The 14155-nt window shown below is 31.9% G+C and overlaps 3 protein-coding genes and 1 pseudogene across 3 annotated transcripts; 1 reads left to right on the forward strand and 3 right to left on the reverse strand.

The window, feature by feature from the left end:
• Positions 1-312: 312 nt before the first annotated feature.
• Positions 313-3568, reverse strand: LOC123920678 (annotated as a pseudogene).
• A 927-nt stretch (positions 3569-4495) lies between these two features.
• LOC123919448 (transcription termination factor MTERF9, chloroplastic) lies at positions 4496-7803 on the reverse strand. The gene is made up of 6 exons (XM_045971367.1): positions 7314-7803; positions 6671-6737; positions 6355-6464; positions 5546-6235; positions 4825-5379; positions 4496-4753 (listed from the first exon to the last, which is right to left on the reverse strand). Exons 1-5 carry the CDS (start codon positions 7590-7592, stop codon positions 5056-5058), a joined length of 1470 nt encoding a protein of 489 aa, XP_045827323.1. The 5' UTR covers positions 7593-7803; the 3' UTR covers positions 4496-4753; positions 4825-5055.
• Positions 7804-9551: 1748 nt separating this feature from the next.
• On the forward strand, positions 9552-10592 carry LOC123919451. Its single transcript, XM_045971373.1, has 4 exons — positions 9552-9892; positions 10065-10114; positions 10212-10293; positions 10411-10592. Exons 1-4 carry the CDS (start codon positions 9649-9651, stop codon positions 10455-10457), a joined length of 423 nt encoding a protein of 140 aa, XP_045827329.1. The 5' UTR covers positions 9552-9648; the 3' UTR covers positions 10458-10592.
• LOC123919443 (cytochrome P450 71D10-like) lies at positions 10567-12539 on the reverse strand. Its single transcript, XM_045971362.1, has 2 exons — positions 11422-12539; positions 10567-11276 (listed from the first exon to the last, which is right to left on the reverse strand). The coding sequence occupies exons 1-2, from the start codon at positions 12325-12327 to the stop codon at positions 10662-10664; spliced, it is 1521 nt and encodes a 506-aa protein (XP_045827318.1). The 5' UTR covers positions 12328-12539; the 3' UTR covers positions 10567-10661.
• Between the last annotated feature and the right edge of the window lie 1616 nt (positions 12540-14155).

Genomic DNA, 14155 nt, shown 5'->3' on the forward strand with positions numbered 1-14155 from the left:
TGCACTACCTTCATTTCTTTAAACAATTCTATGACTACCAGAAACAATGTTTCAGCTGTAACAGATCCCACTAGTTTGCTGAATTCCTCGTTTGATACGAGTTTATGCCAACGATGATGCGAGGTTGAGTTATTTGTGAAATGATAATGATCTTAGAATTATAAATTATAATGGACCCGTGACATATAAGAACATCTGTTGTAAGATATTAACCCTTTAAAGAGATCGTAGTATCTCGAGATATTAGTCTTTGCATGTTGGCCTATTCATCTAATAGTAAACACTTCATATATATTAAAAATATGTCCGATGTCCGAACAACACAAGTGATTACATTCAATTATTTGCTCGAGGATATACAACCTCCGTCTCTAACATCAACTTCTGATTAAACTTTTTATATAAAACTAAATGTATAACAATAAGCTTGCAACTTTAGACAAATTTTCAATCCAAGAAAACAACAAATTTCATAAATGACATAGAAAGACTAAAGTTAATACTCAAACTGGAACTGGATCTACAAGCAATAGTTTGATGAATGTTTTCATTTCTCCTTCAGGATGTGTGAAGTTATCTTTATCTTTATAAAACACATCCATAAAACGGGAGAGATTTAGAATGCATCTTAAAAATGGCATTGGAACTTCATATGGCCTAAGACATTCCTTATTCATATCTTTCCAAGCATCAGAAATTCTCTTTCGACCTTCTTGAATGGCAGCTTCCCTAGAGACGTTATATTTCTTCATATAGCATTCCAAGAACGAGGAAATATGATCTCTTTTTTGTTCAAACTATATTCAAAAAATAATAACTTATGTAAATGTTTACATGTTTGAATTAAAACAAATATATCACAAAGAAAATTATTAGGAATTTTAAATATATACCTCATTGGACACAATATCATCCATTAGCCTGCCAATGACAATAGAGACATTAATAATTATTGGCTCATTAGATATCCACTTGAAGATGTTTTCTGTAGTTGTGTTCATTCCCATGTAACAAGTTGTTATCATAAACACATAACCAGATGATTCTTTTGATATGCGAATGTATTCTTCTAATGTTGGTTCATAATTTTTGTTTAACCATCTAGCCTCAGTCATATAAGCTTGAATGTATTTTTTGAGCTGCCACTAGGCTGAAATATAATAAGTTTATGTAGTTGTCTTCTTGCAACAAAAAAATGACATCAAAGGTCTTTGTTTCATAATTAAGACACTTATAATGAAAACAAAAACATACTTCTTTTACGTAGTAGTTCAAGGCTTATACTCTTCCATTGTTCCTCATTTCTTGCTCTATTTCTTCATAAAGATCCAAAATTATTCTATAGAGAAATTTCATATAATCTGGAAGATTATCTAAGCCTATATCCAACCTGAAAACAGGACGGAAAAGGTTGAAAAAATTTAACACATGTATGTATGAATTTTATGCATGACAAGGCATTGGAAAGAGTTTTTAAATGTCTAGGGTGATATGCTTGAATTTGGTATGCTGAAGTAATTAATGTGTGAAGTGTTATGAAAATCAATCAACAATCAATAGTGTCTCTCTTTAGGGTGGCAAATATATACAAAGCATACAGTTTTAAACGATGGGGTGGCGACAACCACTAATTTTTATACCTAGTTCCGCCCCTATCTGAAAATCACTTTCGATAAAACTTATATGTGTGCGAGCGCACAGACTGACCTTTCAATTGCCTTAGTAAAAAGTTCTAATTCATCTATTGTTCCGTATGCATCATATGTATCATCAACGACTGTCATTGTGATGATTATTTTCATCATAATTTTTCTTATCGTAGAATATTGGGGCTCAAAATATACCGCCAAAGCCCAAAAGCAACTTTCAGCCATCCTATCTCGTGCATACGGTAGTTTATTAGTCATGTCCAACTCCTTCCACCATCTATAAAGACCCAAACAATAATATTAATCACAAGGACTACTCTAAATCACATTAATAAATAAATTTTTTCTAGTTACAAAAGAAGTGTATGATGGAAATCCTTACTTGTAAACATTACCAAATTCCTTTTGATGTAGTTTTTGGAGCATATTGAAATCTAGTTTTGCCAAAATGAGTAAATTTTCATTATGGAAAGGATCTTTCTCGTATATGGAAATGTAGCTTCGTGCCTCGAGCCTAGGCAAGTTCTTATGGAGAGCTTGCCTTAAGCTATGTTTGACTTGTATTGCATGGGGATGGTTCAATTGGTTGGCAATGTACTCAAGGTGAGTGGTAGTAAAAGCCAAAGCTTCTTCCAAAATATCCTCACCATGAACCATGATATGTGTTGCTTCATACAAGCTTAGCATCCCTTCAATATCCCTTGTAAGTCTTTCACTAAAGTTTCCTTGCTTATCCTTGAATTTGTTGAATACATCTAGTGCTTTTATCAATTAACCACAATATTGATCAAACCGTCAAAAAAAGTTTTAGGAAGTCAAGAAATAAAAGTTTAGAATACTAACATAACAACTAACATTTTGCCAATAAAATCAATAATTTAGTGCATTACCATGGAGTAAGAAAATGTTTTTTTTTTTTTTTTTTTTTTGTCAAATTGCATATTGGTTAGAAGTTCACCCATTGGGGCAAATAAGTGGGAAATTCCGAGTTTGATCCTGATTCTTGCATATATATATATATATATATATATATATATATATATATATATATATAAAATGCAATGTCAACTGAATTATACTATCATAGGAACAAGAAAATGTTTATATTAAGGGAAATGAGTTCCATTAAAAACTATAATTAGTAAAGTAGACATGGGGGAATATTATTAGTGATCAACATCTTAGTCTTCTTCTCTTTATATAAAATACTTCATCTGTCTTAAAATATAAGTCCTCTCGACACATGACACACAAATTAAAAGAATATCATTGATTTTATATAAAAATGATAAATCGTATTTTATTTTTTTTTTGACAAAATAAATCGTAATTAATTACTTTATAAAATTGTTCTTCAATAATAATACGAAAAAGATAAACCATAAGAATTGAAAAAAGAAAAAAAAAATGACATACAAAAAGAAATAAAAGGTTTTTTTCTTATAGGCAATAAGTTGAGGGTATATTACTTGGTAAAACGTGAAATCCATGTTGCCTCAACAACCTAAATAGCGTAGCAACAGAGAAAATGTCGTTTTCAAAAGTTATTTCTCCATTTTTAACATAATTATTGTGAATATGTTGCAAAACTTCTTCAATCTCATGTTCAAAATGATAACTCACACCCAAGCGGCATATTGAATCAATCAAGTGAATTTTTCCTAAGGGCTTCTCACTCTTTGTGACAAGCATCTTCCTCACATTGTATTTTAGTGTTTCAATTTTTGCCTCAATATTTTGATCTAGTACTTCCTGCAGGGTGTTGAACAAAAACATATTCAAGTAATCAAAATTCATGCACTTGATCTTAAAGGGTGGTCCATATAATAATTTATATGGATATATTAAAAGGTCAAATCTGCAACGTTTCTATCCAAATCAGATTTGGCCTCATGATTTAAGCAAGCTACAGAAGACATAATTAAATATTAATGCCTTTAATCATTGCCTCTCTTACTTCAACTAAAGATTTTGATAGTTGAGAAATTAAGATGCCTAAATATAGATATTTGTAGTAATCTCAAATTGTGTTCAATGCTAGTGATGATTTAAAAACGTTAATGTTAGAAAAAAAATATTACTATTTGGTGCTAATGGCCTATTCTATGTTAATTAAACATCATTATTGAGTTGTTTTATAGTTGGCATTTCCACTACTGCATATTAAATCGTTTAACACCAATTTTTAAATTGGACAAAACTTATATACTTTTCTTTAGGTGCAGTTTTTACTGTGCCTCTCACAAAAAGTTAGTTATTTACATTTTTAATTTAAAAAAAATAAAGGAAAACTGTTTTTTAATAATAATAACCACCTCCTTGTATCTAGCACAGTAAAAACTGTGTCTAAAGCACTGTACATAAGTTTAGTCCTTTTAAATTATTAGGTCATGAGTTAATTATAGAATTAGATGATATAATATGATAGAAACCAACTTTATCTTAAAATAGTACTTGCACATAATAATTCTTGAAAAGAAAACGAACATCACTTAAAAAATCCAAAGATGCTTGTGGTACTCATCAGCACGCACACACTTAACTTTGTAACATAGTATATAATTGCCTGTTTGCTGTGAGCACAACAAGTTTTGAGGAAGCTGATTGGCTAACTTAGCACTCCAAGTTTTGAGGTTACGACTTTTGATAGGGACAGTGGCGGCTAACGTCAAAGCTTTTTTAAAGGATAAACTGCATGTCATATGAGTTACAGCTTTTTTAAAGGATAAACTGCATGTCATATGAGTTACTGTCCAGTGTGTTCATTTGTTAACGAGGCATGTGAGTTGTTGTCCACATAAGCGTTGGCTTAATAATTTAATTTCAACTGGTACATGTGATACAAATTGGCACAGGGTAACAAATAATTGTCTCTATGTATAGTGTAATTTATATAGTCACAAGTGTAACAAAAAGTGGTCCTATTGATTTTGAGATACACAACAATGAAAACACCAAAAGAAATAAAGAATGTGTACATATTATAATTATAAATACAATTCATCAATGAAGGTAAAAAAAATAAAAAAAAAAAAGATAGAATGTATAAGTTGGATCATAATAAGTTTATACAGCTTCTTTCTTCAATCTATGTGTTGACCAACCTGCAATTATCAGGGGTTAATAACAGCTTATTGTATGTATTGATAAATTATTAATCACTAAACAAGCTCACCTTATGGTGACAGACAGCACCGCGATGAATTGTCTTTCAGGCCAACATAAACCGCAATGATAAATTTCACAAAACAAGTTGATCAGCATCTGCTGAGAAATAAAACACTGATATTTGTGTGCCAATGTGAAATCATCTTCCAGTTCCAATGGCTTAGTTAGTAAACTCCAATGATTGAACATGTTGAAATCTCATAGTACTCATGCAAGTTGACTGGGACAAATTTGATCCTTATCTTTTCACATTTTTGTCATATTTATCTGCAAACTTTTTGAGTAATAATCTATTGCGAAATGCCAAATATTTATCAAGAGTAGTACCAGCCCACTGTTGACAAAAGGCTTCATCAGTTGGGACTAGAGATCCAAGAGGAAATGGTCCTTTTGGAGCTTTCTTCAGGGAAACCAAGAACGTATGACGAGGGCGTATTCTCTGGTCCAAAGACAAGCTAAGGTACATCGGGTATTTAGTCAAGGATTTCACCTCATTGCGAAGTTCATTTACCAAGTACAAATACTTCGGCTTTAGATTAGCCTCCAAGGACAGAGATAGCACCTGCAGGCACAGTCAGTCGATAAGAAACTACTGACTGTTAGTGATATAACAAGAAGGATCGATCCAAAAGACCATAATAAAAAATACGTCGATTATATAATAACAAGATTTCATTTTTCCTTGTGCAAAAGGGAGAATAGAATAACGAAAATGAATGCAAAATGACCTGTGTAAGGCTAGTTAAGATTTTCAAGATATCTGCATTTTTCATTCCTATGCTCCGTAAGAAATTTATTCTTGGCAGCAATCCATCATCAATACTGTAATGGAGAAGCTGAGGGTGTTTCGTCACCATCTTCACAATGCTCTCTTTTGGTGCACCCAACTCTTTGGTAAGGAACATAAATCGAGCATTCCATGAAATGTCAATACGTTGGACAAGAATTTGAGGACTCAGTTGAATGACTTTACCCAAATCTTTTTCCTTGATGCCGACTTCTTCAATTAAATATCTCACTGTTGGTTTTAACGAGTTCTCAACACTATAAGAAAAAATGGAAGGAGTAGAAGCAATAATTTGCCCCAATTTGGAACTAGGTACGCCCAAACCCATCAAGAAAGCGACGTGTGTCTTCAAATTGTTCTCCACCGTATATTCGAGAATTTGTGGTTGCCTCAAAAGGATCCTTCTTATATTTGTATGTTTAACCCCAAGACTCAATAAGTATTCAACCCTTTCTTGTGCAGAATATACATTAATTTGAAACGATGCCATGTGCCTCTCGTAAATTTGGACAAATTGTGATTCCTTAATTCCAAAGGTGCTTAAGTAATCAAGAAGTGGTAACCAATTCACATCCAAAGCAATCACATCAGACAACTCCGGATATCTTTTCTCCTTATAATTTCTACCAAACTACAATTAAAAACAAAAAAAAAACAAAAGAGTGAATATAAGATTCTATAGCACCACACCAAAGTACATTAAATGGCATCATTTGATACTCAACACTGTATTGTATCACCATTTAGTACCTTTGCACTGTTATTTTCTTGTAACGATGCTATTCTCCGACTTTTGGGCAACCTATTGCTTTGTCCATTGTAAAGAGATCTCACACCGTTTTCCTTTTCCTGTTGTCTACCTGTTTCAACTTTCAACATTATGCAACATTCAAAAACTTCTATGAAGCATTAACAAACATTGTCAATATACACGACACTGACAAGCCAACATCGATGTAACCACATGAGTCGGCGTTGTGTCGGACACAGGATATGCCTTCAATGTGAAGTGTCTATGCTATACATAATCCATTAAAACTACTGAATATAAATTTTTCCAAAATACCTGCAAGTGTCTTTGACTTCAATCTCTTGACTTTAGGATCAAGATCAGCAGGCTCAGCAAATTCCTCCTACCAAACCGAAAAATTAAGACTAAAATTAAATCACTTAAATTTGAAATGCATAGGGCCAGTTTGGATGAACTTATTTGAGCTTATCTACTGACATAAGTTTTCGGAGACTGTTTGGCAGAATTTATAAAAAATAAATAAATAAAAAAAACAGCTTATTACATTTTATATGAGCTTTTGTCAGCTTATGAAAACAACTTATAGCATATACAAAAAAAAATTAATAATTTTATCTGATGTTATAAAAAAAGCTTATTACATTTTCTAAGTGCTTATCATGATAAGTGATTGTGATATAAGCTGCAAAAAAGTTGTGTTTCCAAATAGGACCTAAAAATATTACAGAGAAATGGAATCACTTATTTCTCCAATTCAATTCAGCAACATTGAACACTGACACACACACTCTATCTTAAACTCGAACAAATTTGGATAAAAAAGTTCAAAACTTTCAATACCAAATTCATAAAACCACTTCAATTTTTCAATTGAAAACTCACAAATGATAAATTCATCGCGGAATTTAAATATAAAATAGTAAAATTTCATCATGGGAAGTGAAATTGCAAAACTCACATCATCAGAGAACCAATCTTCATCATCATCATCATCATCTTCATCTTCATCATCATCTTCGTCGTCCATTTCATCATTTTCTTCATCGGAATCGTACGGCGAGAGGGTTTTTCCATAAATTGATTTTCTGTTGGTTTTAAGAATTTTGGGATTGGAATGAGAGGAAAGAACAATGAATTTGGTTCGTCGCAAAAACGAAGAAGCAAAATGATAATTTGAGGAAGAAGTTGGAACGAAAAGCATAGGATTGTAAGGGTAAAGAGATGAAAATGTAGCCATTTTTGAAATTTGAAAGAAGAGAGAATCTACTGAAAAACCCTAATTATGTAATCCATAGAATAGAATCTAGAAATCTAGAATCTAGAAATCTAGAAATTGTTACAACCAGAGGTTTATTTTCTTTCAATTTTGACTTGGATTTGAATTTTCTTATAAAGAAACCTTGCTAAACGGCGTCGTTGTAAAGTGGATAGTGGTACTATTGACTATTTGAGACATTATTTTTTAGATAAAGTGATAAATGCACCGAAAAATTTGAGATCCAAAGTTCAAACTCGGGTCACGATATTCGGTCTAATAATTTTGACATTTTTTGTAAGTTGAACTTCTTATGGGATGATACGTTCAAAATTTTTTTTCCCTACACATTCATCCCATTAAGTTATGACTTAAACTTTCAAAAGATTTTGTCTTTCGTGTAAAAAGTGTAAAACAAAATTAAATAAAAAATAAAAAATTTTAAGAGGTTTGATCAATTGGTATTGAGACAGATTTTGGATTGAAAGTCGATATTATATAGATCATTAATGTCAAATTTTTAAAAAATTGAAAATTATTTGATGTGTCATTGAGACCCATCAAATACCGTTAATCTTTATAGGTCTCAATGACATATCAAACGATTTTTTCAATTTTTTTAAAAATTGATATGGATGATCTATATGATACAAACTTTCAATCCAATGGTGGATTTTGCAAAATTCGTATTCGTTAGAGTGATATCACGAACTTGTGCACCATACAACACTTAATATGGTTATGCATGTTAGACAAAACCTTTTTTCATACGCTTTAGTCGGAAATTGAACCCATAATTAAATTGTTAAGGGGTCTAAATATCTATAATTTAATTTGTGTCACACTATGTCAAGGGAAGTAAATGTAGAAAATTTGTAAACTCTAAAGTTTTAACTATTTTTTGTTGTAAATTGGGTATTCACTACGCGCAACTGCAAAAATTAATCCCTCGAGTTTTGTGAGATCCAAATGGATGGTAAATTCTCCCTAAGAGTTTTAACGATACTACATGCCCAAGGCATAGATCAAACCTAGTACATTGTGATTAAACTAGAAGAGATTCACGTCATCTCAATTAAGTGCTCTCGATAAAGTTTTCACTATTTTGGAGTAATATTGAGACAAATTTTGAATACATACGATCTATAACCTTTTTATTAATGTCATTAAGCGGAAGTGAATATAGATAATTTTAAAAGTGATTTTTAAACTCTAATCTAAATTTTTTTATGAAGAAATTATTTTTTGACCAAAAATAAATCATATTCATTCATTCAAATTAATACTCTCTTTGACCTAAATTATAAATAAATATTGACTTTTTAGATTTATTGAATATTTGATATTTTTAACCTATATTAAATAACCCTTACCAAAAACCTATATTAAATATCAGATAGATAGATCAGTTATATAATAAATCTAAAAAAAAAATTATTTACTTATAATTTAAAGGTCGGAGATTACTGTAACCAAAAAAAAAAAGGTCGGAGATTACTAAAAACAAAATCTAAATTATGGCATATGAATATTTAAATATTTTTTAAGCAATTATTTAAATATTTTAGGAATTATCTACAAAAGTTAAGTATACCGTTAATGCACTGAAATTAATCTAAATTAAAATTATTTTTATATTTGAATTTCTTACAAATATAAATTTTACCTTAGTTATTGATAATTTGCTTAGTCCCTATAATTTTTTTGTTTTTTTTTTTAAAACTATAAATTTTTTGTTAGGGACTATATATTATTCAGCATTTGATTTCCATTCATCCAATATTAACTAATTTCAATGTGAACAAATTTTACAAAGACTAAAAAATTTACCATGACTAAAAATAAAATAATTTTTTTTAGGAGGCAAGAAACAAAATTTGATATAATACAAAAGAAAATAATTATAGTGTGTGGTGGCGTGAGGATGTGACCATGTGGGCTGAAAAAGCCCACGTAGCATTTTCATAACATTTTGGTTATTGTTGTGAGTTTTGTGAGCTGAAAAGGGGTTTGAATGTCAGTTGTTTGTTAAGTTATTATGGAAGCATTAGTTTGTTGTTCTCTACCTTCCTTGACTACTGCAAAAGCTAGAAACATAGTTACACATAATTGTTGTTCCTTAACATTGACTAAAACCTCTAATTTTTGGGTTAAGAATCCAAAAATAACAAGAAGAAGCACAAGAACAAGGGTAGGTGTTGTGTCTATGAATGATGTCACCACAGTAGTACTTGACCCAGCTCCAGCTGAAATCACATGGCAAATTGTTGTTGGGACTATAGGTAATTAATATCTCTCAAATAGTTTTGTGTTCACTTAATTTATTTATTCGTTTAACCTTTCCATTTGCCAAAGTAATCGACTCTGGTAATCCTGAGTTTGACCGTTTATTGAAGTATAGTTAAAAATTGTTTCAGTCAGAATTTGACTTTTTATTTTGTGTGAATTTTGTAGCTGGGATTACACCTTTTGTGGTGGCAGGGATTGAATTTAGTAAGAGAATTGTAAGTCATTTTTTCAGAAGATTAATGATTAGTTCATAAATTATGAATCTCATTCTTATGTGTTCTTTTGTCTTCATTTTGAATATTTGTTACACAGATAGCTCAAAAAAAATGTGAGACATGTGGAGGTTCAGGACTTGTTTTTGTAGAAAAGAATTATTTTCGTTGCCCAGAATGTGGTATGTTATGTTTATTGCATCCTAATCATCCTAATTACTGTATAAGTTATACTTATTATGTGATATTGATTAATTATATTACCTCATAAGTAATTCTTCATATGCTATCTATTTTAGGTGGATTTCTTCCTTGGCAGTCCTGGAAAAGATTCTTCTCTGGTTAATGTATATTATACAACATTGTACAAATAGTACTTTGCAATTGCTTTTTTAGCACAAAATCTATGTGTAAAGATATTAGTACAAACTTTATTAGGAACATCATACACACCATGGGATAATTGAAATTTTATTTGATACATTTATTTCAGTAGTACTAGCTACAAAACTTAAATACTTTGTGAACATGTTTGTTCAAGAAATTGTTATCAAAGACGACGACGAGTAATAGGAATCAAGCATAGGTCATGTTTTCTTCCTACGGTCATTCCAAATGACTCGGTCATATTTAGTTCTTCATTCTTGATTTCGTTGGGCAGTTTCCAATCAAAATGGTAAAGTAACTTAGCAAGTGGTAACTCAACATTGGGTAAGGCAAATGCGATACCTGGACACATTCTCCTTCCGGCACCAAATGGTATTAATTCAAAATCAGTGCCTTTGAAATCAATTAGGCTATCCACAAACCTCTCAGGTTTAAAGCTCTTAGGTTCAGCCCAATATTTTGGATCTCTTCCAATGGCGTAAGCATTGATAAGAACCCTCGTCTTAGATGGGATATCATACCCATTGATTTCGCATCTCTCCCTACTTTCTCTTGGAACTAACAATGGTGCAATAGGATGTAACCTCAATGTTTCTTTGATCACAGACTTTAAGTATATCAATCGGTGCAACTCTGTCTCGTCGACATACCCATTTTTATCAAACACTCTTCTTACTTCAGCTTGTGCTTTTTCCATTATATTTGGATTCTTTACCATCTCAGACATCACCCATAACACCGCATTTGACGATGTTTCAGTACCAGCACTAAACATGTCCTGCAAATATAGATTAACATTATCTATTGTATAAACCAACATGCATTCTCTCCCATAGAATAATACTATTATTAGTCAAATTGATAAACTAGTCTTTAAATTATGAAATAAATTAATATGTCAACATGTTTGATTGTAGACTAACCTGAATGATTGATTTCAAATTATCATCAGTCAAGGGAAGTTGTGACTGATCATTTTCCTGTTGAATCTTGAGAAGAACATCAACTAGATCAAGATCTTCATCCTTGTTTGCTTCCTTGTGAACACTTTTGTGATCGTCGATGATGTCTTGCAATATCATATCGATCTCTCTATGAACCTTTTCAATCTTGGTCTTCGTCCTATTCACCCTTTGAAGTATTTTAACTGAAGGGTACAAATCAGCAATACAAAATCCTCCCAACAAACGTGCTATTTCCTGTATTGCTAATTTGAACGATCGTTGGTGTTTGCTCTTTTTACCAAAAGCCGCACGCATTGTTATCCCATATGTCATTGACAAAATCTTATCAGTAAGATTAACTACAGATCCTTCACTTGCAAAGATTGATTTAACAAGATTTGAAACCTCTTCTTCTCTTATGTACCTAAATGATTGAACACGCTTTACACTTAATAGCTCTATAACACATATCTTTCGTATTTGCCTCCAATGTTCTCCATATGGAGAGAATATAATATCAGTATTGTTGTAACTCCATATTGTAGACAAAAGAAGGTTTGGCCTATCACAAAAGGTAAGGTCATGTGTTTTCATAATCTCTTTGGCCATTTCTGGTGAACTAACTATTATGTATGGTACTTCTCCTAGTTTTATATGCATTAATGGTCCATATTTTTCTGCCAAATTTTTCAAGGAATGATGAGGAAGTGAGCGGCTGATAATCTGGTGTATGTTTCCTATGAGGGGCAGTGTCCATGGTCCTGGTGGTAAATTGGTTATGGAATTTTTAGAAGTACTCCATTTTTTAACTATTATGAATAGCATAAAGAGGAAGAGAAAAGTTGCCATGAAAGTAAAATTAGAAAAATGGCTTTGAAGCTCCATGGTTGGTGCTTGGTCTAGATGAAGGATTTCTATACAAAAGACTCAATACAAGTGCAATATTAACACAACAAAAGACAGCCACACGTTCCTAAAAATATAGATAATAAATTGTTTTTCCCCTCCACAAACCACATGTTCAATTTCCTTTCTTTTTTTAACCAAAGAAAGCATAACAGTGGGCTATGCCTTACAATATATAAACAAAAACAAGAGAGAGAAAAGTAGGACGGGCACAAGAACCAAAACCTCCTTAAAAATTGATAAACTTATAGTTATGTAAACCAAATTTGTTCCTAAAGAAATTATCTTTGATCTCGGTAAATCAAACCAAATAGTAGGGTTAACCAAATTCAAACCTATTCTTGCTAAACTATCAGCACAACTATTACCCTCTTTAAAAATATGTGATACAATAACATTCATATTTCGAAGAAGACCATTGCAATTGGACCACCTGTTCCTAAGCTTCCAAGAGATGAATCTATTTCCATCCATAAATGATGCCAATGAAATCTGTGTGCAATTTCGATTGCAGCCATTGCACCACAAAGCACTGCATTAAATGAAGATCCTTGACCAGTATTATGAGCAAAACCACAAACTCAATCTGCCAAATTGATCCTGAAAATACCACCACAAGAAGAAGATACTAAGATAGCAGCACCATCAGTATTGCACTTGATCCATCCGACTCATATCAAGGAAGTCATTTGGTGTTCTCCTTCAGTCGGATAGATCAATTTCCTTTTATTATTAGGCTAAATTGTCGTTTTGGTCCCTCACGTTTTTTAATTGTGCGATTTTGGTCCCCCTAGTTTCAAACGAGCGATTTTGGTCCCCCACGTTTCTTAATTGTACGATTTTGGTCCTCATAGTTTCAATCGAGTGATTTTGGTCCCCCACATTTGCCCCCTTTTACATTTCTTGGTCCCTGTTGACTATTTTGACCAAAAAAATTGTCGACATTGATTTTTTTGACACATGTGTTAATTATATTTGACAACTTATAATTTTTTTTAATATGTTTTTTTTTATAAAAAAAAAACAAGGAAGGGTCACCCGAGTCTGTTGAAACTAGCTGCGACCTGCATACAATGTTCCTTGCCATGCCAGATGCAAGAGCTATTTTCATTAAATTGGCAGATCGATTACATAATATGATGACGCTAGATGCATTGCCAGTTGCCAAGCAGTAGAGGTTTGCAAATGAGACTTTGAAGATTTTTGTATCTTTGGCCAATCGCTTAGAAATATCTAATTGAAGGAACAATTTGAAAACTTATGTTTTAAGCATCTCAACCTAGTGCAACACAAGGAGCTTTCGTCGAAGCTTCTGCAATTGAGAGATTAGAGCAAAGATGATGACATTTTTTAAAAAAATTCACATGACCTTTACTTGGTTTTTTTTTTCAAAAAAAAAACAATAAAAAAGAAATTATAGGTTTTCCAATATAATTTAAACACGTGTCAAAAAATTCAATGTCAACAGTTTTTTGTCAAAATGGTTAACAGGACCAAAAAATGCAAAGGGGGGCAAATCTGGGGGACTAAAATCGCTCGTTTGAAACTAGGGGGACCAAAATCGCACAATTATGAAACATGGAGACCAAAATCGCTTGTTTGAAACTAGGGCGACCAAAATCGCACAATTATGAAACATGGGGACCAAAATCGCTCGTTTGAAACTAGGGGGACCAAAATCGCACAATTATGAAACGTGGGGGACTAAAACTGCAATTTAGCCTTATTATTATTCTATCTAGCTTTAATTATAAGCAAATATTAAATCGAAAAAAAATTTCTTATAATTAAAGTCGACGATGGAGGA

Source organism: Trifolium pratense, linkage group LG4, assembly GCF_020283565.1.
Source record: "Trifolium pratense cultivar HEN17-A07 linkage group LG4, ARS_RC_1.1, whole genome shotgun sequence".
In the NCBI taxonomy this organism is placed as follows: Eukaryota; Viridiplantae; Streptophyta; class Magnoliopsida; order Fabales; family Fabaceae; genus Trifolium; species Trifolium pratense.

Excerpts from the sequence above, each read along its gene's own strand:
- LOC123919451 (XM_045971373.1), top strand. The coding sequence starts at position 9,649 with ATGGAAGCATTAGTTTGTTGTTCTCTACCTTCCTTGACTACTGCAAAA. Across the intron at positions 9,893-10,064 it reads AATTGTTGTTGGGACTATAG|CTGGGATTACACCTTTTGTG; the intron begins GTAATTAATATC and ends TGAATTTTGTAG. Across the intron at positions 10,115-10,211 it reads TTGAATTTAGTAAGAGAATT|ATAGCTCAAAAAAAATGTGA; the intron begins GTAAGTCATTTT and ends TTTGTTACACAG.
- LOC123919443 (XM_045971362.1), bottom strand. The coding sequence starts at position 12,327 with ATGGAGCTTCAAAGCCATTTTTCTAATTTTACTTTCATGGCAACTTTT. Across the intron at positions 11,277-11,421 it reads ATTTGAAATCAATCATTCAG|GACATGTTTAGTGCTGGTAC; the intron begins GTTAGTCTACAA and ends CTATATTTGCAG.
- LOC123919448 (XM_045971367.1), bottom strand. The coding sequence starts at position 7,592 with ATGGCTACATTTTCATCTCTTTACCCTTACAATCCTATGCTTTTCGTT. Across the intron at positions 6,738-7,313 it reads AAGATTGGTTCTCTGATGAT|GAGGAATTTGCTGAGCCTGC; the intron begins GTGAGTTTTGCA and ends TCGGTTTGGTAG. Across the intron at positions 6,465-6,670 it reads GAAGTCAAAGACACTTGCAG|GTAGACAACAGGAAAAGGAA; the intron begins GTATTTTGGAAA and ends AAGTTGAAACAG.